Genomic DNA, 24,776 nt, shown 5'->3' on the forward strand with positions numbered 1-24,776 from the left:
CGGTGGAATCCGACGCTAGCGCTATAGACGCTGTCCATTTCCGCTCAGCCAGACTACCCTAACCCTAACCATAACCCTAAACCTGACCCTAACCCTTTGCACCCGGGGAACATAGGACCTGGGGAACATAGGGATGACCCCCTATCTTCCTGCTAGCCATCTTCCTGCTAGCTATCTTCCTGCTAGCCACCGGCGTTACGCTAGGCTAACTGAGCGTTCCTCACCACACAGGCCACAGAGCAGGCCGCTGTAGGACTTTGGCAGCGTCACGTCGGCGTGGTGGTTCCCGTCGAAGCGCACCCTCAGTCCGAAGGCGGTCTCCAAGACGACAAACTTCCCGCTGAGGTAGATCTCGACGCCGTTGGTCAGGGTCAGTGGCGGGGTGCGCTTGGTTCCGTTGACCTGAGAGAGAGAGCAGTAGAGAGGACGGCGTGATGTACAGAGAGAGAGAAGCCCAGTGGCTATGGCTAGTGGGACATGGCTAACACCCTTCCCAGTATGATGAACTGGCATCTAGGTTACTTAAAGATGCAGAGCCTGTCGGGTTTCAGACGTGAAGCATGGATCTAACAGTTAAACCTGCGCTGCGTGACTTTTTTAATTGCACTATAAATCCATAAAAAATATCGGAACTATAACGTTTCTCAAGAAATGTAAAATGCCCTTCAATGAGTCAATCCATCTAGGGATTTTTTCTTTATAATTGCTTATATCATGGTCCACTTTTGCCCCCACCGGGGAAAAAACGGTGTCTAAAACTGATGCAGCTACAACCTCTGCCAACAGAGGTCCTCAAAACCCGTGCAGCCTCAGGTATTCCCCCGTCTCAGCTCACAACCACGCATCGCTCGTCCCACACGCAACCAATCCACGGCAAGCCACCCACTATTCAACCAATCAGAATCCTTCCATTTCCCTGGAACCCGCCCCCTTTCTCCCTCTAAAGACCCCCGCCCACAACCCCGCCCGGCGCCTCTCGTACCTGCACGACGCGTCCCTTCCCCAGGACGTAGTCCGTCCCGTGCACGCTGACCACCACGGCGCGCACGTAGGAGACGCGGCGCGCGCTGTCGCGGTGCTCGTTCTGCGTGACCACGCTGAAGGCCGGCAGGCTGGCGTTGGTGGAGGGCGGGCCGCAGGGCTCGGTCAGCGTGTAGGAGCAGGAGCCCTGGTAGTGGTGGGTCCGCCGGTCGAAGGTCACGTAGTGGGGGTCCCCCGACACCGAGCAGATGCCCGTTTCTGGAGAGAGAGAGAGAGAGAGAGAGAGAGAGAGAGAGAGAGAGAGAGAGAGAGACAAAGACAGAGACAGAGACAGAGACAGAGAGACAGAGAGAGAGGAGAGAGAGAGAGAGAGAGAGAGAGAGAGAGAGAGAGAGAGAGAGAGGAGAGAGAGGAGAGAGAGAGAGAGAGAGAGAGAGAGAGAGAAAGAGAGGGCGAGAGAGAGAGAAAGAGAGAAAGACAGAGAAAGAGTGAGAGACAGAGAGAGAGTGACAGAGAGTGAGTGGGAGAGAGACAGTGGGAACGAGAGAGCGAAGGTGAGATGGACAGCGAGAGGTAGAGAGGGGGCAGAGCCAGAGTTTGATACATTGTCTGCACGTACGCATTCTTATGAAATTGCCATCGCCCTTGCGCCCGCTGCGTTTCATGTTTCGTTCCATTGAATGCATTCTATTCCCATGCGTGCTCAAGGGCACATCAACCCCACTGTTCCAAGACCACGGCGGGGATTCAAACCGGCGACTCAAAGCAAAGTGTAATCGCTTTGGGCTGACTGTAGATTCCTGAATTCCTCACACTGGTGATAAACACTATAACGCTGATGTATATAATATTGTGTATATAATAGTACATAAATGTGTATGTTTTCCTGGGTCTCATACCGACGGGGTGGCAGCCGTACTCGCCGCCCTGCAGCTGACAGCTCTCAGAGACGGGTCGGCAGCTGGCGGCGTGGCAGCGGATCTGACCTCCGCCCAGACACTCACACCGCTCTGTACAGCCCTCCTCCACCCAGTGGTCGCCCGCCTGGAGGAGGAGACACACACACACACGCGTTAACACAGGCACGCAGTCACACACATTAACACACACACACACACACACGTTAACACAGGCACGCAGAGTCACACACATCAACACACACACACACATGTACCCAAACACACACATTAACACACAGACACACACACGTTAACACAGGCACGCAGTCACACACATTAACACACACACACACACACACACACACACACGTTAACACAGGCACGCAGAGTCACACACATCAACACACACACACACATGTACCCAAACACACACATTAACACACAGACACACACACGTTAACACAGGCACGCAGAGTCACACACATTAACACACAAATGCACACACTCGTAAAGCAGCTAAAAAACTTTTCAATTGGATCATTTACAATCCAAAAGTAAGATATGAATTTAAAAAGAAAGATTATTGAAATATTAACTTGAATAAACCGCAAAAATAATAACAATTTATAACAAATCCCAAAAAATATTAAATATTATATTGAATATAAAAAATAATCAGAAGGGGGAGGGGGGGGGGTCCTGCTCACCGGGTGGTACGAGCCGTGGGGGTCCGTGCAGCCGCAGTCCTTGAGGCTGACGCACTGGGCGTCGCTGAGGATGAAGCCCGGGTCGCACTGGCAGCCCTCCACGCACACGGCACCGCACCCGGGGGGGCCGGCCGCCCCCACACACGTCTCTGGGCAGCCGCTGCCGCACAGCGTGTAGGAGCTGTTGGGGGGGCAGACAGGGGCCGCTGTGGGGGGGGGGGGGGGGGGTGGGGGGGGGGGAGAGAGAGAGAGAGAGAGAGATGAATGTTATCAACCTGTACAGTTTGTACTTGTTACAATCTACAAGTTGATTTACATAATTCGCCAGCAAGTTTTTTGGTTTAAAGGTCATGCCAATAAAGCTTTATTGAACTGAAACGTGGAGAGAGAGAGAGAGAGAGAGAGAGAGAGAGAGGGAGAGGGAGAGGGGAGGGGGAGGGGGAGGGGGAGAGAGAGAGAGGGAGAGAGGAGAGATGAGAGATGAGAGAGAGAGAGAAGAGAGAGAGAGAGAGAGAGAGAGAGAGAGAGAGAGGGAGAGAGAGAGAGAGAGAGAGAGAGATCCAACCACCCACATACAGACAGAGTCCGACAGACAGAGACGCACACACAGACAGACAGACAGACAGACAGACAGACAGACAGACAGACAGACGGACAGACGGACAGAAGCAAAAAGGTCTCCTCTCCCTTCCTGCCGGTCGGAGTTGGCCCCGGGTCGGAGTTGGCCCCGGGGCGGGGGGCCCGGCGGTACTCACGGCAGAAGGAGGCGGTCCTCCAGGGGTGCACGATGGCCCCCGCGCTCTGGCAGGCGTCGGTGTAGGCCTGCAGCTGGTCGCACAGCACGCTCTGCTGCCCGGAGAACTGGCACATGTCGTACACGCAGCTCAGGAAGAAGGGCTCGGGGCTCACCTTGGGGATGCACTCTCTGGTCGGGGAGGGGGGGGGGAGAGAGAGAGTCAATATGGGAGGGAGCAGCAAAGCAGAAGAGGAGGAGACGGGGGGGGTAGGAAAGTGTTTTTCAACTGGTGGGATTTTATTGTTAAAATAGACTCATTTAAAATAATGATTATTAATAATGTATGAAGAATTGATTATTATTATTAATAATTGTTATGAATAATTGAATAATTTGTATCGCGTTGTGCATTCCATGATACGTCTTCCATTGTGATACATTCCATGGATGTGTTAGTCAGAGGTCACAGTCAAAGGTCAGAGGTCGGGAGTGTCTGCCTACCGGAAGGGTCCCAAGGGGTCTTTCATCTTCCCGCACTTCTCCGGCTTCATCACCTCGGCCTCCAGGCTGGGCTCACAGACCGGGTCGGGTTTGGTCCCGGGTTTACACCTGGACACAGGGGAGTGGGTGTGTGTGGGGGGGGGAGCGGTTATTTCCCACACAAAGAAGTGATGCAGGGCTAATGACGGCGAGAAAAAGTTAAAGTTGAACAGACGGCGCAAATGAAATGCATGCTTCCATTGTTGTGCTCATCATCTGTTGTTGTGTGATGTATTCTGATAGAACATCAAGGCTACTCCCTTGATTGCTTCAACCTCAGGGAATGGCACAAATGTGAATATATTTGTGAATGCGAAAATGTTGGGGCAAAGTTTGTGAGTTCCAAAGAATCACGATGCAGATCACGATCAAACTATTAAATAAAACCAAGCATCTAACTCCTTTGAAAGTTGAACGAATCGCACAGATGCCTGTACATCTCTAGTCGATCAAGACCACATCAGGCGCTTAGTTCCACCGACGGTTTTCTACGAGCCATCTTGGCGCCCGCATCACGAGTTACCATGGCAACGGAGCAGAGACCCCCCCTGTGTCCACATGCCCTGCCTCCCAAACAGGTTGAGTATGTATGAGTGAAGGCTGAGGCTCATGCATAAATCTTTGGATTAAACCCATTCATGAGATCGGGAATAATCCGGGAGGAGCAGGTGGGAGGAGAGGAGCGGGGGGGGGGGGGGGGGGGAGAGAGAAGTGGGAGGAGACTCACGCGTCGTCCTCGTCGTCTGGCGTCTGCCAGCTGTTGGCGAAGTCGTTGGCGTTGGCCGCCGGTCGGCCGTCGGGCTTGGTGAAATCGTCGCCAGGGTTACCGTCGTAGTCGCCGCACAGCCCACAGGTCTGGTTCGAGTAGGTGCTGGTTGGGAGGGAGGGAGGGGGGGAGAGAGAGAGAGAGAGAGAGAGAGAGAGAGAGAGAGAGAGAGAGAGAGAGAGAGAGAGAGAGAGAGAGAGAGAGAGAGAGAGAGAGACAGAGACAGAGACAGAGAGAGAGAGAGATTAGACCGTATTGAAATGAACAGAGCATTAAGCGAAGAGGAGAGTTCGATTTTGAAGAGAGAGGAAAAAAAACTTTTCACTGAAGTTTTTAGATTTAATTTAGCTGCATATATATAGACGCCTCATTAGTAAACTCTTCACTGAACACTTTAAGCTCAGCGCCAAGGATATCATCGTAAATGAAAACAAACAAAAGGTGAGGCTGCCTAGCCAGCCGTCATCCACACACACTCCCGCACCATGTTTCAAAAGTCCAACTAACACTGAAACTAAGAAAACCTCCACTACGGGTTAACCCGAACCCGAACCCTAACTAAAACTAAGCATTGTCCCAAAAACACTAAACTAAACCAGGAAACCCACCCAAAAAAATAAATAATAATAACCAATGAAATTCGAAAATAAAATAAATTATATATAATGAAAATGAATGAAAAAGGCTCAACTCTGGTGGCACAGAATGGATGAAATGGTGTAGAATGGGGCGTGTTGTGTTCACACCCACCTGGGGAGGGTGATCTGGGCATAGTGGTTGCCGTCCCAACGGACGCGGAGCCCGAAGGTGGTCGCCACGGTGACGTACTGACCCGCCAGGGACAGGGTCATCTTGGGGGACGGGGAGGAGGGCAGGGCCACACGCAGCCCGTTCACCTGCAGGGGGGAGGGAGGGGGAGAGAGAGAGAGACAGAGACAGAGACAGAGACAGAGACAGAGACAGAGACAGAGAGAGAGAAACAGAGACAGAGAGTGAGAGAGAGAGTGAGAGTGAGAGAGAGAGAGAGACAGAGAGAGAGCCATAGGGAGAGATGGAGAGAGAGCAGTAGGGAGAGAGATTAGAGATTATTAGATTTAGCAGGTTAGGATGAACGGCAGCAGGTGTTCAGCGATTACAAAGTATTACGGAACAGAGGGATTAAAGAGATATGGAGAAGATTGAACAGCTTTGACGCATTTTAGTGTGTGTGAGTGTGTGTGTGTGTGTGTGTGTGTGTGTGTGTGTGTGTGTGTGTACATTCATGTCTGTGTGCATGCCTCTAAATGTGCGTGTATATGTGTGTAATTGTTTGTGTGTCTGTGTGTCAGTGTGTGTGTGTGTGCATGCGTGCGTGCCTGTGTGTGTGTAATGGTGCATGCATAAGTGTGCGTGTGTGGTTGCGTGAGTGCGTGTGTGTGTGTGTGCGTGCGTGCGTGCGTGCATGTGTGCGTGCGTTTGTGTGTGTGTGAGTGCGTGAGCACGTACCAGCGTTCTCCTGGCCTTCATCAGTGTGACGGTGACCCCCTCCACGGTGACGTAGAGCTTCTTCAGGTAGGCCAGCCCCGCCCCGCCTCGCTCCTCGTTCTTACCCTCCACCGAGAACCAAGGCCCTGCCCGCGGCGAGGTCAAGAGGTCACAGAGCAGGAAGTTAACCTAGGTGAAGTTATTACTGTGTGTTTGTGCATGTGTGCGTGTGTCTGAATGTCCCTGTGTGTGTGTGTGTGTGTGTGTGTGTGTGTGTGTGTGTGTGTGTGTGTGTGTGTGTGTGTGTGTGTGTGTGTGTATGTGCACGTGTGTGTACCAGTTTTATTGCCGCAGTTCCTGGCCAGTGTGTAGGTGCAGGTGCCCATGAAGCTGTAGAACTTCTTGTCAAAGGTGTTGTAGTGGGGGTCCCCTGAGATCACGCAGTCCTGGGAGCCTAGGGGTCAACACCATCACAAGACGTGAATACATTATCAAAAGATGGGAAGACATTATCACTAGAGATTAATCAATTATCACGAGATGTCATTATCAATAAAGATGAAAATATTATCATGAGATTAATACATGATCACTAGAAATAAATACTTTATCGCAAGAGGTCAACACAATATCAAAAGATGGGAAGACATTATCACTAGAGATTAATTTAATATCACGAGAGATGTCATTATCACGAGAGATGTCATTATCACTAAAGATCAAAACATTATCATGAAATTAATATACGATCACTAGAAATAAATACATTATCACAAGAGATCAACACATTATCACAAGATGTGAAGACATTGTCACTAGAGATGTCATTATCACTAAAGATGAAAACATTATCATGAGATTCATACATTATAGCTAGAGGTAAATACATTATCACAAGAGGTGAATACATTATAGCAAGAGGTGAATACATGATCACTACATCTGGCTGAACTACGGTGGTTTCCGACCATCCGAGTCCTACAAGGATCTACGGGATCTATTTGACAGACGGTGATAGACAGATGGCTCATCCAATCACCTGCCAAGTTCTTTTTTTTAAATTGCCTGCCCTTTTCCAAACACCTTCTATGGACGACTGCCGAATGTGAGACTACCCCGGGAGCACCAGAGAACAGACTGGGCCTTACTTGTAGGGTAACAGCCCAGCTCTCCTCCTTGGAGCTTGCACTCCTGCTCTGGGGGGCACACTGAGGCTGTGCACGTGATGCTTGGTGCGTTGCATCTACATTTCTGCTTACAGTCATCCACGTAAAACTCATCGCCAGGCTGGGAGAAAAAGAGGCATACACAGAGAGGGGGAGAGAAAGAGAGAGATTGTTAGGTGGTAATATGAGGTGAAAGTGTGTTATCAACATCAACTTTAGTTTTCTTTGGGTGCGGGTGGTAGCCAGCAGGTGACATTCTTCCCTCTGGCCGAAGCATCAATCCCGATGCCCCAGTGCAGTGACGGGGACACTGTGCTGTGGAAGGCGCCGTACTTCGGAGGAGACGTAAAACCCAGGTCCTGACTCACTGAGGTCATAAAAGATCCCAGGGCACTTATCAAAAAGAGTAGGGGTTTCCCCTGTGTCCTGGCAAAAACTGTCCAACCAGGCTCATTCAATCTGGCCCCCTAATCATCCCCCTGCATTATTGGGTGATTCATTAATTCCCTCACTCTCCACCCCAACCTGGTGGGTGGTGAGCGTTCTGGCACAAATTGCCTGCCGTGCATCACCCAAGTGGATGCTACGCACTGGTGGTAGTAAGTGATGTTCCCCCCTTCACTGTAAAGCCCTATAGGGACTTGAAAAGCGCTATATAAATACAATGATTATTTATCAACTTGAAGGACCAACCAACCGAAGGCCAAAAACACAGAAAACACACACACACACACACACACCTCATAGTACTGTCCGTTGTCTGTGTAGTTGCAGCCACAGGAGCTCTTCTCCACACACTTGCCGGCGCTCAGCACGTAGCCGGAGTCGCACACGCAGCCCTCGGAGCAGGGTCCCCCACAGCCCGAGGAACCCCCACTGCAGGACTCCTGGCAGGGGGGCGCACACGGCTCGTAGTGGCTGTTGGGATCACATGGGAGAGCTGGGGGGGGGGGAGAGAGAGAGAGAGAGAGAGAGAGAGAGAGAGAGAGAGAGAGAGAGAGAGAGAGAGAGAGAGAGAGGGTGATTACATAACTATATAAGCCGACTATACAGGTGTGACTGTTTTGTGACTTCTTCATACAGTAAACTGGAGATGAAGATCATCGAGAAGGGACAGAACCATCCATCTTACACCCATCATCCCTTTGTACACACAAAGACCCACACACAGACGCACACAGACGCACACACAATCGCGCACAAACACTCACGGCAGAAGGTGTCGTTCCTCCAGGTTCCCACGGTAACGCCGCGGTCCTGGCACTCGTTGACGTACGCCTCGATGGCCTCACAGAGGATGGGCCTGCTGCCGTCCAGCGCACACAGGTCAAACAGGCAGTCCTTGAAGTAGCTCTGCACACACACACGCACACACACAGACACACACACACACACACACACACGCCTTCCGTTAAGAGCAGGTCTGGACAATCTCAATGTCAATTATGTTTGACTGGTTTTGCTTAAGAGCAGCACAGGTATATTAATCCATGTTGTTTATATCTTTCCGGACATTGTGTCGGTCAGTATTTGCGATGTGTTTCCCTGTGTTTGTGTGTGACCCAGTGTGTCCATGTGATCGTGTGTGGAGATGTTTTCCACTTTTTGTCTGTGGTGATGTGATCCAATGAGTGTGTTCTTGTGGTTGTGTAGATGGGGGTGGAGGACGACTCACATTGGGGTTGACTTTGCGGTGGCAGACGGCAAAGGGGCCCTTCTTGTCCAGCAGCATGCCACAGAAGCCAGAGCTCTCGTAGCGGTCCTGCTCTTCCTCTGTACAGCCGGGAACCGTGATGTTGGGCTTGGCATTGCAGCTACGAGAGAGACGGGCAAGACCTCAGTGAGTACTCAGTGTTTAATGATGGACCGAATCATTCTGCTCTCACTGCTTCTTTGAGTATCTTGACAAACAGTCAAATACAGGTGAAGCCATGTAGCTGTCTGGGCGGACACGTGATAGTACTTACGTTGGATCGGTGACCCAGCTGTGTCCAAAGTCGTTGGCGTTGGGGGTCAGTGTTCCGTCGGGCTTCCTGAAGTCATCCTTGGCATTGAGGTTGTAGTCTCCGCACAGTCCACACAACTTGTCCTGGTAGCTGTAGGGAACAGGGATGGAATGAGGGAATGTCCTCGGCCACTTATCATGACAACTGACAGGTGAATGGGAACAGCTGAAGTCTACTTACTCTTTGATCACCTTGATGTCCATGAAGTGGTTCCCATCATAGCGAACGGTGACGCCAAAGTCCATGGAAACCGTGTAGAATTTACCAGACTTGAACACTGACACGCCGGGGCTGGGAGTCAAGGGCAGGTTTACATTGGTCCCGTTCAGCTTTGAAGAAAGTGAAAGTATTTCAGAGGAGCACAATTGCTGGAGAACATTTTCAAATCTAAGTCTGCAGTGTGCTTATGGGGAAGACAACGTATTTATTGACAAACCATAGCATTATTGCAGGGAAATTAACTACCTTGGCATTTCCTGATGGCATTTTTACCAATGGAGTTCAACAAAACCAGGTGAGCCAATCTAATCGCTCTTAGAAAAGCCCTTCATAAAGCACTTCAACAACAGTGAACAGCTTGCCAATGTGGAAGCTCTGTCTAAATGACTGTCACTTTCAGTCTGCTTTGGTCCTTCTTTACCTGAACAGTGCCTCCCTTCAGGATGGAGATCTTCTGCATGCGCACGTAAACGTGCACAGCCTTAATGTAGGAGATGGACGGGTTGTTGTAGCGGTTCTCGTTGTCGGCGTGGACCTCAAAGTGAGGGACGGACGTGTCATTGCACGGCTCCGACATCACGTAGCTGCAGTTGCCCATGAAGTTGTACTTGCGCCTATCAAAGGTGCTGTAGTGAGGATCCCCCGACGCAACACACGTGGACGTGTCTGGAGGATTAGGGTAGAAATAGACATTGTTTTTAGCTAGGAAAGATCTAACGTGTTTTACAATGAAGTAACGACGGATCACCACTCCAATCCAACTTTACGACAGCGTGGTTACCTTTAGGATAGCATCCGTGCGTCCCGCTGACCTCTCGGCACTCCTCGGTGGGGTCGCAGGAGTTGTCCACGCAGGACAGGGTGTAGTTCCCCGCACAGCGACACAGCTGGGAACAGCCGTCACCGTAGATGATCTCTCCGGGCTGTGGAAGAAGAAAGAGTGAGGCGAAGCTAACACCTTTGGCAATCCTTCTTTTCAGGGTGTCATTCTGTCATTCTGTCTGTGTCGGGTTCTGTAACCTCGTAGTAGTTGTTGTTGTCGTCCAAGCAGCCACACTTGTCCAGAGGCACACAGCGGCGGCCCTTGAACACGAAGCCCGGCTTGCAGAAGCAGCCGCTGATGCAGGAGCCGCTACAGTTGGTGGAGGGATCCTCACAGCTGGGAATACAGGCCGGCCCGCACTCTATGTACTCCGCGTCCGGAGGGCATTTCACTTTGATAGAAGACGGACGACGAAAAAAGATAAATAAGACACAGAACACAGACATCGCTTCAGAATAACAGATCTATGAGTGGCTCCAGTGTGTGGAGATGGATGTGAAGATGGGAACGATCTATGTTAATGATTCTAAGGATAATCTTTGATCAGGTTTAGGAGTAACGGTTGGGTTTTTATGGACGGTCGGTCTTACCTGGCGTTGTCACTGTGGTTGGTCTCGGAGTTGTAGGTCCTTGGGTTGGTGGTTTAGGTGTAGTTGGGCCTGGAGTTGATGGTTTAGGTGTACTAGGTCCTGGGGTGGATGGTTTAGGTGTAGTTGGGCCCGGAGTTGTTGGTTTGGGTGTAGTTGGGGCTGGAGTTGGAGGTTTAGATTGGCATTATCAAGAGAGATTTACCTTATCATTAGAGGTTTACACTATTAAAAGAGATTTACTTTTCTTAAATACATTAACCTTATTAGCATAGGTTAACATTACCACAAGAGGTCTACATTGTCATAACTTAATGACATGTTCAAGAGGTTTACTTGCTCACAAGAGCCTGACGTGATCACTAGAGAGCTACCTGGGAGCCCCAGAGGACAGACTGCGTCTTACTTGTAGGGTAACAGCCCAGCTCTCCTCCTTGGAGCTTGCACTCCTGCTGTGGGGGGCAGACTGAGGACTGGCAAGTGACGAAGGGGACGTCGCATCTACATTTCAGCTGACAGTCGTCCACGTAAAACTCATCGCCAGGCTGGGAGAGAGAGAGAGAGAGAGAGAGAGAGAGAGAGAGAGACAGAGACAGAGAGACAGACAGACAGACAGACAGACAGACAGACAGACAGACAGACAGACAGACAGACGGAGAGGGGCACCGAGAGGTTAAGCGGGAGAGAAAAGACGGATGTTGCAAACTGTCAGCTGGTAATATGAATGGGGAGTTTGGAGTGTATCATCAACCTCACTCAGAAAGACCAACCAACCAACCATTAGACACAAACACAGACACACACAAACACACACACACACACACACACACACAGACCCGTACCTCATAGTACTGTCCGTTGACTGTGTAGTTGCAGCCACAGGAGCTCTTCTCCACACACTTGCCGGCGCTCAGCACGTAGCCGGAGTCGCACACGCAGCCCTCGGAGCAGGGTCCCCCACAGCCCGAGGACCCCCCACTGCAGGACTCCTGGCAGGGGGGCGCACACGGCTCATAGTGGCTGTTGGGATCACATGGGAGAGCTGGGGGGGGGGGGAAGAGAGAGAGAGAGAGAGAGAGAGAGAGAGAGAGAGAGAGAGAGAGAGAGAGAGAGAGAGAGAAAGAGAGATCACATAACCATTTAAGCCGACTATACAGGTGTGACTGTTTTGTGACTTCTTCATACAGTAAAGTGAAGATGAAGGTCATTGAGAAGGGGACGAACCATCCATCTTACACCCATCATCCCTTTGTACACACATAGACCCACACACAGACACACACACACATATACACACACACGCACACATGCACAAACACTCACGGCAGAAGGTGTTGTTCCTCCAGGTTCCCACGGTAACGCCGCGGTCCTGGCACTCGTTGACGTACGCCTCGATGGCCTCACAGAGGATGGGCCTGCTGCCGTCCAGCGCACACAGGTCAAACAGGCAGTCCTTGAAGTAGCTCTGCACACACACATGCACACACACAATTTCCGTTGAGAGCAGGTCTGGACAATCTCAATGGCAATTATGTTTGACTGGTTTTGCTTAAGAGCAGCACAAGTAAATTAGTGCATGTTGTTTATATCTTTCTGGACATTGTGTCTGTCAGTATTTGCGATGTGTTTCCCTGTGTTTGTGGGTGACCCAGTGTGTCCATGTGATCGTGTGTAGAGATGATTTCCACCTTTTGTCTGTGGTTGTGTGATCCAATGAGTGTGTTCTTGTGGTTGTGTAGATGGGGGGGGGGGGACAACTCACGTTGGGGTTGACTTTGCGGTGGCAGACGGCAAAGGGGCCCTTCTTGTCCAGCAGCATGCCACAGAAGCCAGAGCTCTCATAGCGGTCCTGCTCTTCCTCTGTACAGCCAGGAACCGTGGTGTTGGGCTTGACATTGCAGCTACGAGAGAGACGGACAAGACCTCAGTGAGTACTCAGTGTTTAATGATGGATCGATTCATTCTGCACTCACTGTGTCTATGAGTGCCTTGAAAAACGGTCAAACACAGGTGTAGTCATGCAGCTGTCTGGGCGGACATGTGATAGTCCTTACGTTGGATCGGTGACCCAGCTGTGTCCAAAGTCGTTGGCGTTCGGGGTCAGAGATCCGTCAGGCTTCCTGAAGTCATCCTTGGCATTGAGGTTGTAGTCTCCGCACAATCCACACAACTTGTCCTGGTAGCTGTAGGGCACAGGGATGGGATGAGGGAATGTCCTGGGCCACTTATCATGACAACTGACAGGTGAATGGGAACAGCTGAAGTCTACTTACTCTTTGATCACCTTGATGTCCATGAAGTGGTTCCCATCGTAGCGAACGGTGACGCCAAAGTCCATGGAAACCGTGTAGAATTTACCAGACTTGAACACTGAGACGCCGGGGCTGGGAGTCAAGGGCAGGTTTACATTGGTCCCGTTCAGCTATAAAAAAATAGGACGCATTTTAGAGGAGCACAATTGCCGAAGGACGTTTTCAAAGCTATGTCTGAGGTGTGCTTAAGGGGAAGCTAAAGGAGTCATTGGCATTTCTTGATGGCATTTGTCATTTTTACTTCCACATAACCATGTGAGCCAATAAAATTGCTCCTAGAAAAACCCTTCATTAAGCACTTCAACAGCAGTGAACAGCTTGCCACTGTGGAAGCTCTGTCTAAATGACTGTCACTTTCAGTCTGCTTTGGTCCTTCTTTACCTGAACAGTGCCTCCCTTCAGGATGGAGATCTTCTGCATGCGCACGTAAACGTGCACAGCCTTAATGTAGGAGATGGACGGGTTGTTGTAGCGGTTCTCGTTGTCGGCGTGGACCTCAAAGTGAGGGACGGACGTGTCATTGCACGGCTCCGACATCACGTAGCTGCAGTTGCCCATGAAGTTGTACTTGCGCTTATCAAAGGTGCTGTAGTGAGGATCCCCCGACGCAACACACGTGGACGTGTCTGGAGGATTACCGTAGAAATATGCATTGTTTTTAGCCCGGAAAGATCTAACATGTTTTACAATGAAGTAACGACGGATCACCACTCCAATCCAACTTCACGACAGCGCGGTTACCTTTAGGATAGCATCCGTGCGTCCCGCTGACCTCTCGGCACTCCTCGGTGGGGTCGCAGGAGTTGTCCACGCAGGACAGGGTGTAGTTCCCCGCACAGCGACACAGCTGGGAGCAGCCGTCACCGTAGATGATCTCTCCGGGCTGTGGAAGAAGAAAGAGTGAGGCGAAGCTAACACCTTTGGCAATCCTTCTTTTCAGGGTGTCATTCTGTCATTCTGTCTGTGTCGGGTTCTGTAACCTCGTAGTAGTTGTTGTTGTCGTCCAAGCAGCCACACTTGTCCAGAGGCACACAGCGGCGGCCCTTGAACACGAAGCCCGGCTTGCAGAAGCAGCCGCTGATGCAGGAGCCGCTACAGTTGGTGGAGGGATCCTCACAGCTGGGAATACAGGCCGGCCCGCACTCTATGTACTCCGCGTCCGGCGGGCATTTCACTTTGAGAGAAGACGGACGACGAAAAAAGATAAATAAGACACACAGAACACAGACATCGCTTCAGAATAACAGATCTATAATTGACACCAGTGTGTGGAGATGGATGTGAAGATGGGAACGATCTATGTTAATGATTCTAAGGATAATCTTTGATCAGGTTTAGGAGTAACGGTTGGGTTTTTATGGACGGTCGGTCTTACCTGGCGTTGTCACTGTGGTTGGTCTCGGAGTTGTAGGTCCTTGGGTTGGTGGTTTAGGTGTACTTGGGCCTGGAGTTGATGGTTTAGGTGTACTAGGTCCTGGGGTGGATGGTTTAGGTGTAGTTGGGCCCGGAGTTGTTGGTTTGGGTGTAGTTGGGGCTGGAGTTGGAGGTTTAGATTGGCATTATCAAGAGAGATTTACCTTATCATTAGAGGTTTACACTATTAAAAGAGATTTACATTTCTTAAATACATTAACCATATTAGCATAGGTTAACATTACCACAAGAGGTCTACATTATCATAACTTAATGACATGTTCAAGAGGTTTACTTGCTCACAAGAGCCTGACGTGATCACTAGAGAGCTACCTGGGAGCCCCAGAGGACAGACTGCGTCTTACTTGTAGGGTAACAGCCCAGCTCTCCTCCTTGGAGCTTGCACTCCTGCTGTGGGGGGCAGACTGAGGACTGGCAAGTGACGAAGGGGACGTCGCATCTACATTTCAGCTGACAGTCGTCCACGTAAAACTCATCGCCAGGCTGGGAGAGAGAGAGAGGGAGAGAGAGAGAGAGAGAGAGAGAGAGACAGAGACAGAGACAGAGAGACAGAGAGACAGACAGACAGACAGACAGACAGACAGACAGACAGACAGACAGACAGACAGACAGACAGAGAGGGGCAAAGAGAGGTTAAGTGGGGGAGAAAAGACGGATGTTGCAAACTGTCAGCTGGTAATATGAATGGGGAGTTTGGAGTGTATCATCAACCTCACTCAGAAAGACCAACCAACCAACCATTAGACACAAACACAGACACAGACACAGACACACACACACGTACCTCATAGTACTGTCCGTTGACTGTGTAGTTGCAGCCACAGGAGCTCTTCTCCACACACTTGCCGGCGCTCAGCACGAAGCCGGAGTCGCACACGCAGCCCTCGGAGCAGGGTCCCCCACAGCCCGAGGACCCCCCACTGCAGGACTCCTGGCAGGGGGGCGCACACGGCTCGTAGTGGCTGTTGGGATCACATGGGAGAGCTGGGGAGAGAGAGAGAGAGAGACAGACAGACAGACAGACAGACAGACAGACAGACAGACAGACAGACAGACAGAGAGAGAGAGAGAGACAGACAGAGAGAGCGAGAGAGGGTGATTACATAACCATTTAAGCCGACTATACAGGTGTGACTGATTTTGTGACTTCTTCATACAGTAAACTGGAGATGAAGATCATTGAGAAGGGGACGAACCATCCATCTTACACCCATCATCCCTTTGTACACACATAGACCCGCACACAGACACACACACACACACACACACACACACACACACACAAACACTCACGGCAGAAGGTGTTGTTCCTCCAGGTTCCCACGGTAACGCCGCGGTCCTGACACTCGTTAACGTACGCCTCGATGGCCTCACAGAGGATGGGCCTACTGCCGTCCAGCGCACACAGGTCAAACAGGCAGTCCTTGAAGTAGCTCTGCACACACACACACACACACACACACACACACACACACACACACACACACACACACACACACACACACACACACACACACACACACACACACACACACCTTCCGTTAAGAGCAGGTCTGGACAATATCAATGTCAATTGTTTGACTGGTTTTGCTTGAGGGCAGCACAGGCATATTAATCCATGATGTTTATATCTTTCCGGACATTGTGTCGGTCAGTATTTGCGATGTGTTTCCCTGTGTTTGTGTGTGATCCAGTGTGTCCATGTGATCGTGTGTAGAGATGTTTTCCACCTTTTGTCTGTGGTTGTGTGATCCAATGAGTGTGTTCTTGTGGTTGTGTAGATGGGGGGGGATGACGACTCACATTGGGGTTGACTTTGCGGTGGCAGATGGCGAAGGGGCCCTTCTTGTCCAGCAGCATGCCACAGTAGCCCGAGCTCTCGTAGCGGTCCTGCTCTTCCTCTGTACAGCCAGGAACCGTGGTGTTGGGCTTGACATTGCAGCTACGAGAGAGACGGACCAGACCTCAGTGAGTACTCAGTGTTTAATGATGGACCGATTCATTCTGCTCTCACTGCGTCTATGAGTGCCTTGACAAACGGTCAAACACAGGTGTAGTCATGTAGCTGTCTGGGCGGACATGTGATGGTACTAACGTTGGATCGGTGACCCAGCTGTGTCCAAAGTCGTTGGCGTTCGGGGTCAGAGATCCGTCAGGCTTCCTGAAGTCATCCTTGGCATTGAGGTTGTAGTCTCCGCACAGTCCACACAACTTGTCCTGGTAGCTGTAGGGCACAGGGATGGGATGAGGGAATGTCCTTGGCCACTTATCATGAAAACTGACAGGTGAATGGGAACAGATGAAGTCTACTTACTCTTTGATCACCTTGATGTCCATGAAGTGGTTCCCATCGTAGCGAACGGTGACGCCAAAGTCCATGGAAACCGTGTAGAATTTACCAGACTTGAACACTGAGACGCCGGGGCTGGGAGTCAAGGGCAGGTTTACATTGGTCCCGTTCAGCTATAAAAAAATAGGACGCATTTTAGAGGAGCACAATTGCCGAAGGACGTTTTCAAAGCTATGTCTGAGGTGTGCTTAAGGGGAAGCTAAAGGAGTCATTGGCATTTCTTGATGGCATTTGTCATTTTTACTTCCACATAACCATGTGAGCCAATAAAATTGCTCCTAGAAAAACCCTTCATTAAGCACTTCAACAGCAGTGAACAGCTTGCCACTGTGGAAGCTCTGTCTAAATGACTGTCACTTTCAGTCTGCTTTGGTCCTTCTTTACCTGAACAGTGCCTCCCTTCAGGATGGAGATCTTCTGCATGCGCACGTAAACGTGCACAGCCTTAATGTAGGAGATGGACGGGTTGTTGTAGCGGTTCTCGTTGTCGGCGTGGACCTCAAAGTGAGGGACGGACGTGTCATTGCACGGCTCCGACATCACGTAGCTGCAGTTGCCCATGAAGTTGTACTTGCGCTTATCAAAGGTGCTGTAGTGAGGATCCCCCGACGCAACACACGTGGACGTGTCTGGAGGATTACCGTAGAAATATGCATTGTTTTTAGCCCGGAAAGATCTAACATGTTTTACAATGAAGTAACGACGGATCAGCACTCCAATCCAACTTCACGACAGTGCGGTTACCTTTTGGATAGCATCCGTGCGTCCCGCTGACCTCTCGGCACTCCTCGGTGGGGTCGCAGGAGTTGTCCACGCAGGACAGGGTGTAGTTCCCCGCACAGCGACACAGCTGGGAGCAGCCGTCACCGTAGATGATCTCTCCGGGCTGTGGAAGAAGAAAGAGTGAGGCGAAGCTAACACCTTTGGCAATCCTTCTTTTCAGGGTGTCATTCTGTCATTCTGTCTGTGTCGGGTTCTGTAACCTCGTAGTAGTTGTTGTTGTCGTCCAAGCAGCCACACTTGTCCAGAGGCACACAGCGGCGGCCCTTGAACACAAAGCCCGGCTTGCAGAAGCAGCCGCTGATGCAGGAGCCGCTACAGTTGGTGGAGGGATCCTCACAGCTGGGAATACAGGCCGGCCCGCACTCTATGTACTCCGCGTCCGGCGGGCATTTCACTTTGAGAGAAGACGGAAGACGAAAAAGATAAATAAGAAACACAGAACACAGACATCGCTTCAGAATAACAGATCTATGAGTGGCTCCAGTGTGTGGAGATGGATGTGAAGATGGGAACGATCTATGTTAATGATTCTATGGATAATCTTTGATCAGGTTTAGGAGTAACGGTTGGGTTTTTATGGACGGTCGGTCTTACCTGGCGTTGTCACTGTGGTTGGTCTCGGAGTTGTAGGTCCTTGGGTTGGTGGTTTAGGTGTAGTTGGGCCTGGAGTTGATGGTTTAGGTGTACTAGGTCCTGGGGTGGATGGTTTAGGTGTAGTTGGGCCCGGAGTTGTTGGTTTGGGTGTAGTTGGGGCTGGAGTTGGAGGTTTAGATTCGCATTATCAAGAGAGATTTACCTTATCATCAGAGGTTTACACTATTAAAAGAGATTTACTTTTCTTAAATACATTAACCTTATTAGCATAGGTTAACATTACCACAAGAGGTCTACATTATCATAACTTAATGACATGTTCAAGAGGTTTACTTGCTCACAAGAGCCTGACGTGATCACTAGAGAGCTTCCCTGGGAGCCCCAGAGGACAGACTGCGTCTTACTTGTAGGGTAACAGCCCAGCTCTCCTCCTTGGAGCTTGCACTCCTGCTGTGGGGGGCAGACTGAGGACTGGCAAGTGACGAAGGGGACGTCGCATCTACATTTCAGCTGACAGTCGTCCACGTAAAACTCATCGCCAGGCTGGGAGAGAGAGAGAGAGAGAGAGAGAGAGAGAGAGAGAGAGAGACAGAGACAGAGAGACAGACAGACAGACAGACAGACAGACAGACAGACAGACAGACAGACAGACAGACAGACAGACAGACAGACAGACAGACGGAGAGGGGCACAGAGAGGTTAAGCGGGAGAGAAAAGACGGATGTTGCAAACTGTCAGCTGGTAATATGAATGGGGAGTTTGGAGTGTATCATCAACCTCACTCAGAAAGACCAACCAACCAACCATTAGACACAAACACAGACACACACAAACACACACACACACACACACACACACAGACCCGTACCTCATAGTACTGTCCGTTGACTGTGTAGTTGCAGCCACAGGAGCTCTTCTCCACACACTTGCCGGCGCTCAGCACGTAGCCGGAGTCGCACACGCAGCCCTCGGAGCAGGGTCCCCCACAGCCCGAGGACCCCCCACTGCAGGACTCCTGGCAGGGGGGCGCACACGGCTCATAGTGGCTGTTGGGATCACATGGGAGAGCTGGGGGGGGGGGGGAAGAGAGAGAGAGAGAGAGAGAGAGAGAGAGAGAGAGAGAGAGAGAGAGAGAGAGAGAGAGAGAGAAAGAGAGATCACATAACCATTTAAGCCGACTATACAGGTGTGACTGTTTTGTGACTTCTTCATACAGTAAAGTGAAGATGAAGGTCATTGAGAAGGGGACGAACCATCCATCTTACACCCATCATCCCTTTGTACACACATAGACCCACACACAGACACACACACACATATACACACACACGCACACATGCACAAACACTCACGGCAGAAGGTGTTGTTCCTCCAGGTTCCCACGGTAACGCCGCGGTCCTGGCACTCGTTGACGTACGCCTCGATGGCCTCACAGAGGATGGGCCTGCTGCCGTCCAGCGCACACAGGTCAAACAGGCAGTCCTTGAAGTAGCTCTGCACACACACATGCACACACACAATTTCCGTTGAGAGCAGGTCTGGACAATCTCAATGGCAATTATGTTTGACTGGTTTTGCTTAAGAGCAGCACAAGTAAATTAGTGCATGTTGTTTATATCTTTCTGGACATTGTGTCGGTCAGTATTTGCGATGTGTTTCCCTGTGTTTGTGGGTGACCCAGTGTGTCCATGTGATCGTGTGTAGAGATGATTTCCACCTTTTGTCTGTGGTTGTGTGATCCAATGAGTGTGTTCTTGTGGTTGTGTAGATGGGGGGGGGGGGACAACTCACGTTGGGGTTGACTTTGCGGTGGCAGACGGCAAAGGGGCCCTTCTTGTCCAGCAGCATGCCACAGAAGCCAGAGCTCTCATAGCGGTCCTGCTCTTCCTCTGTACAGCCAGGAACCGTGGTGTTGGGCTTGACATTGCAGCTACGAGAGAGACGGACAAGACCTCAGTGAGTACTCAGTGTTTAATGATGGATCGATTCATTCTGCACTCACTGTGTCTATGAGTGCCTTGAAAAACGGTCAAACACAGGTGTAGTAGTCATGCAGCTGTCTGGGCGGACATGTGATAGTCCTTACGTTGGATCGGTGACCCAGCTGTGTCCAAAGTCGTTGGCGTTGGGGGTCAGAGATCCGTCGGGCTTCCTGAAGTCATCCTTGGCATTGAGGTTGTAGTCTCCGCACAATCCACACAACTTGTCCTGGTAGCTGTAGGGCACAGGGATGGGATGAGGGAATGTCCTGGGCCACTTATCATGACAACTGACAGGTGAATGGGAACAGCTGAAGTCTACTTACTCTTTGATCACCTTGATGTCCATGAAGTGGTTCCCATCGTAGCGAACGGTGACGCCAAAGTCCATGGACACCGTGTAGAATTTACCAGACTTGAACACTGACACGCCGGGGCTGGGAGTCAAGGGCAGGTTTACATTGGTCCCGTTCAGCTTTGAAGAAAGTGAAAGTATTTCAGAGGAGCACAATTGCTGGAGAACATTTTCAAATCTAAGTCTGCAGTGTGCTTATGGGGAAGACAACGTATTTATTGACAAACCATAGCATTATTGCAGGGAAATTAACTACCTTGGCATTTCCTGATGCCATTTTTACCAATGGAGTTCAACACAACCAGGTGAGCCAATCTAATCGCTCTTAGAAAAGCCCTTCATAAAGCACTTCAACAACAGTGAACAGCTTGCCACTGTGGAAGCTCTGTCTAAATGACTGTCACTTTCAGTCTGCTTTGGTCCTTCTTTACCTGAACAGTGCCTCCCTTCAGGATGGAGATCTTCTGCATGCGCACGTAAACGTGCACAGCCTTAATGTAGGAGATGGACGGGTTGTTGTAGCGGTTCTCGTTGTCGGCGTGGACCTCAAAGTGAGGGACGGACGTGTCATTGCACGGCTCCGACATCACGTAGCTGCAGTTGCCCATGAAGTTGTACTTGCGCTTATCAAAGGTGCTGTAGTGAGGATCCCCCGACGCAACACACGTGGACGTGTCTGGAGGATTACCGTAGAAATAGACATTGTTTTTAGCTAGGAAGGATCTAACGTGTTTTACAATGAAGTAACGACGGATCACCACTCCAATCCAACTTTACGACAGCGCGGTTACCTTTAGGATAGCATCCGTGCGTCCCGCTGACCTCTCGGCACTCCTCGGTGGGGTCGCAGGAGTTGTCCACGCAGGACAGGGTGTAGTTCCCCGCACAGCGACACAGCTGGGAACAGCCGTCACCGTAGATGATCTCTCCGGGCTGTGGAGGAAGAAAGAGTGAGAGTGAGGAACAGCGAGCCGAAAGCTAACACCTTTGGCAATCCTTCTTTTCAGGGTGTCATTCTGTCATTCTGTCTGTGTCGGGTTCTGTAACCTCGTAGTAGTTGTTGTTGTCGTCCAAGCAGCCACACTTGTCCAGAGGCACACAGCGGCGGCCCTTGAACACAAAGCCCGGCTTGCAGAAGCAGCCGCTGATGCAGGAGCCGCTACAGTTGGTGGAGGGATCCTCACAGCTGGGAATACAGGCCGGCCCGCACTCTATGTACTCCGCGTCCGGAGGGCATTTATCTTTGAGAGAAGACGGACGACGAAAATGATAAATAAGACACACAGAACACAGACATCGCTTCAGAATGACGGATCTATGAGTGGCTCCAGTGTGTGGAGATGGATGTGCAGATGGGAACGATCTATGTTAATGACTCCATGGATCATTTGTGGTCGTGTTTGAGAGTACCAATTGGATTTTTATGGACTTACTTGGAGTTGTAGGTCCTGGGGTTGAGGGTTTAGGTGTAGTTGGGCCTGGAGTTGATGGTTTAGGTGTAGTAGGTCCTGGAGGTTTAGGTGTAGTTGGGCCTGGGGTTGAAGGTTTAGGTGTAGTTGGGCCTGGGGTTGATGGTTTAGGTGTAGTTGGGCCTGCAGTTGATGGTTTAGGTGTCGTAGGTCCTGGGACAGTTGGTTTAGGTGTAGTTGGTCCTGGGGTTGTGGCTAAAACAGAACATAACAGGAATTACAAGAGTAAGACACAGTAAGGAAAACATAATGCACATGATGTAGATCTCTTCTTCCCGGTAGACACAAAGACAAAATTCACAATCGACTCACCTTCACAAACCATAACACATACAGCATCCACAGCGATGTCTGTCAGGGCAGTCTCTCCAAAGGTACCCACGATCACAAACTGAAACACAAATCCAAAAGTCATTCACAACTGATGTACAAAATTTACGAAGCCCCTATTGCGTGGCGGTCAGGGCTCTGCGACGTTTACCTCGACAGCCGAGGTTCCGATGTACCGGGCCTCCGCCGGCCTCCAGCCCTCGCCTTGGTTTCCCCGGACACTGAAGAGACGGTCTCCCACGGCGCCACCTATGGACACACCAACATCGACCCGATGAGTGCATTGTCGTCTTGTGGCAGCGGCGTTCACAGAACTTACAGTCTGCATCGCTCATTTATGGGTCTGTTTCCTTTTATGTACCGGGGCACGGGTTGCGGCCAACACCCGTGAGGATGAGTCCGCAAAATGTGGGCTGGTGCATGTGTAAGGTGCAGCAGTGTAATGAGCGGCACTCCGGTTGGTACTGCGATGACGCCCTTGTGAATGGGATCTCTCGGATAAAGCGAGCTCTGTTTCGGCATATCACTCCCCCGGGAATTTGGGCTTCGTACCTGCAGTGACAGTGTGCACGCTCAGCTCCATGCTGCTTGCGCTGCCGTACATGTAGTAGTGGAAGGTGAGGTCCAGACAGCCGGACGAAGGTGTGGACGGACTTCTGATTTCGGCCTTGGCTCCAGCTATGGCCGTGCTGGATTCCATCAACATGTAGCTGCCCACTGCAAACAGAGAAAACAGCACCAACTTTCAAAACGTGTCAGTCCACTCTTTCTAATTAACTGTTTTATTATTAGTGAGGTATTTTTAAGTATCAGACTTGAGTTTTCTGCAATGTTGAAAGCTGTTTGTTATCAGAAAAAACATTTATCTAACATAATATAACATGATATGATTAAATAAACAAGACTATTGCCACTCACGTCCGGGTTGGGAAAAGTCATCATTCGGGCCTGTGCCCGCGGTTTCTGTAGCTCCGGTCCACTGCTCAAAGCCGTAGATGTCTGGATTCTCTGGTACGGGTGCGGTCCAACCACACAGGTCACCGATGGTGTCAAAACCACAGCCATGCACGCAAGCTGTGGGCAGTAAATAGCTATGTGATACAGAAACACTGTATGTGTATGTTTGTCAGTGGTTGTAGGAGTACCCGAATACCATTCTTGAGTAAAAGTACAGATATATTCACAGAAAATGACTCTGGTAAAAGTAAAAAGTCAACCAATAGAACACCACCCGAGTAAAATTCTTAAAGTATCTGATGTTAATTGTACGTAAGTATCAAAAGTAATTAAGCATTGAAAGTAAAAGTACAACTAGATACTGCTATTAAAATAAGCAAATCAACAAATGTTCTCACATTTGAGATTTATTGGAACTTTCAAAATATATAAACCGTCTATACTCAGGGTCTTTCCTCTGTGTGTGTGTGTGTGTGTGTGTGTGTGTGTGTGTGTGTGTGTGTGTGTGTGTGTGTGTGTGTGTGTGTGTGTGTGTGTGTGTGTGTGTGTGTGTGTGTGTGTGTGTGTGTGTGTGTGTGTGTGTGTTCTTGCGCTTGGAACTTACATGGACAAGCTCCTTCACTGATGACAATGTTGTCAAGGGCCGAGTCACACGAGTCGGTGAATCCTCTCTTAGCCTCAAAGACAATCTGTGAACAATCATCACAACATCATCATGAGAGACACATCGTCACAGAAAGATGCACATTGGTAGACAAAGTCCAAAAAAATAATAGGCATGCCCTATAAAGTCAACACTAACAAGGAGATTTGTTTTTTGTTTTTGTTTGAGATGTGAGATTGTGTGTGTGTGTGTGTGTGTGTGTGTGTGTGTGTGTGTGTGTGTGTGTGTGTGTGTGTGTGTGTGTGTGTGTGTGTGTGTGTGTGTGTCTGCCCATGTCACAACATACAGAGATTTGCAGGGATTTCAGTATTTCATGTTCTTCAAAAGATAAGAATGTTGTGTATAATATTGTTTGCTTTGTCACACTGCAATGGTTTTACAACAAAAAGATAGCAGGTCCTGTGAAAAAAATTGTATTGGTTGTAAAAGGTTTTCAAGACGTGTTCAAGCACGCAACATTATTTTTGTTTCGTTTAAGCTGAAACTACTTTGATTGACCTCCGTCAGTTTGAAACCATTTTATTTGGTTAGAACTAGGCAGACCGTTTCAAAGCACTGAATTATTTAAAGAGCAAGTGAACTGAAAATCCCTTTATGTGTTTTAAACGTAGTCATTTGTCTTACATAATTGTCAACATGGTAATCTATGCCATGT

General features: G+C 50.0%; 1 protein-coding gene across 1 annotated transcript in view; it reads right to left on the reverse strand.

The window, feature by feature from the left end:
- The window catches only part of zanl (zonadhesin, like), a 42,694-nt gene that overhangs the window by 14,027 nt on the left and 3,891 nt on the right, over positions 1-24,776 (reverse strand). Inside the window, exons 5-59 of the mRNA XM_056575931.1 lie at positions 24,062-24,146; positions 23,419-23,574; positions 23,053-23,217; positions 22,652-22,749; positions 22,405-22,561; positions 22,135-22,365; positions 21,749-21,942; positions 21,493-21,634; positions 21,133-21,377; positions 20,673-20,821; positions 20,454-20,582; positions 20,159-20,297; positions 19,720-19,861; positions 19,236-19,435; positions 18,772-18,910; positions 18,368-18,526; positions 17,974-18,167; positions 17,735-17,876; positions 17,375-17,619; positions 16,955-17,103; positions 16,736-16,864; positions 16,444-16,582; positions 15,934-16,075; positions 15,425-15,624; positions 14,985-15,123; positions 14,582-14,740; positions 14,187-14,380; positions 13,948-14,089; positions 13,588-13,832; positions 13,168-13,316; positions 12,949-13,077; positions 12,657-12,795; positions 12,218-12,359; positions 11,737-11,936; positions 11,301-11,439; positions 10,898-11,056; positions 10,505-10,698; positions 10,266-10,407; positions 9,906-10,150; positions 9,446-9,594; positions 9,227-9,355; positions 8,935-9,073; positions 8,471-8,612; positions 8,000-8,199; positions 7,242-7,380; positions 6,431-6,547; positions 6,115-6,239; positions 5,380-5,525; positions 4,591-4,734; positions 3,825-3,932; positions 3,343-3,512; positions 2,588-2,793; positions 1,881-2,025; positions 983-1,239; positions 225-402 (exon numbers count right to left, since the gene is read on the reverse strand). Of these exons, the coding sequence (XP_056431906.1) occupies positions 225-402; positions 983-1,239; positions 1,881-2,025; positions 2,588-2,793; positions 3,343-3,512; positions 3,825-3,932; positions 4,591-4,734; positions 5,380-5,525; positions 6,115-6,239; positions 6,431-6,547; positions 7,242-7,380; positions 8,000-8,199; positions 8,471-8,612; positions 8,935-9,073; positions 9,227-9,355; positions 9,446-9,594; positions 9,906-10,150; positions 10,266-10,407; positions 10,505-10,698; positions 10,898-11,056; positions 11,301-11,439; positions 11,737-11,936; positions 12,218-12,359; positions 12,657-12,795; positions 12,949-13,077; positions 13,168-13,316; positions 13,588-13,832; positions 13,948-14,089; positions 14,187-14,380; positions 14,582-14,740; positions 14,985-15,123; positions 15,425-15,624; positions 15,934-16,075; positions 16,444-16,582; positions 16,736-16,864; positions 16,955-17,103; positions 17,375-17,619; positions 17,735-17,876; positions 17,974-18,167; positions 18,368-18,526; positions 18,772-18,910; positions 19,236-19,435; positions 19,720-19,861; positions 20,159-20,297; positions 20,454-20,582; positions 20,673-20,821; positions 21,133-21,377; positions 21,493-21,634; positions 21,749-21,942; positions 22,135-22,365; positions 22,405-22,561; positions 22,652-22,749; positions 23,053-23,217; positions 23,419-23,574; positions 24,062-24,146 (8,881 nt within the window). The remainder of the gene's footprint in view (positions 1-224; positions 403-982; positions 1,240-1,880; positions 2,026-2,587; positions 2,794-3,342; positions 3,513-3,824; positions 3,933-4,590; positions 4,735-5,379; positions 5,526-6,114; positions 6,240-6,430; positions 6,548-7,241; positions 7,381-7,999; positions 8,200-8,470; positions 8,613-8,934; positions 9,074-9,226; positions 9,356-9,445; positions 9,595-9,905; positions 10,151-10,265; positions 10,408-10,504; positions 10,699-10,897; positions 11,057-11,300; positions 11,440-11,736; positions 11,937-12,217; positions 12,360-12,656; positions 12,796-12,948; positions 13,078-13,167; positions 13,317-13,587; positions 13,833-13,947; positions 14,090-14,186; positions 14,381-14,581; positions 14,741-14,984; positions 15,124-15,424; positions 15,625-15,933; positions 16,076-16,443; positions 16,583-16,735; positions 16,865-16,954; positions 17,104-17,374; positions 17,620-17,734; positions 17,877-17,973; positions 18,168-18,367; positions 18,527-18,771; positions 18,911-19,235; positions 19,436-19,719; positions 19,862-20,158; positions 20,298-20,453; positions 20,583-20,672; positions 20,822-21,132; positions 21,378-21,492; positions 21,635-21,748; positions 21,943-22,134; positions 22,366-22,404; positions 22,562-22,651; positions 22,750-23,052; positions 23,218-23,418; positions 23,575-24,061; positions 24,147-24,776) is intronic.

The sequence above is a fragment of the Gadus chalcogrammus genome, chromosome 17 (assembly GCF_026213295.1).
Source record: "Gadus chalcogrammus isolate NIFS_2021 chromosome 17, NIFS_Gcha_1.0, whole genome shotgun sequence".
NCBI classification, from domain to species: Eukaryota; Metazoa; Chordata; class Actinopteri; order Gadiformes; family Gadidae; genus Gadus; species Gadus chalcogrammus.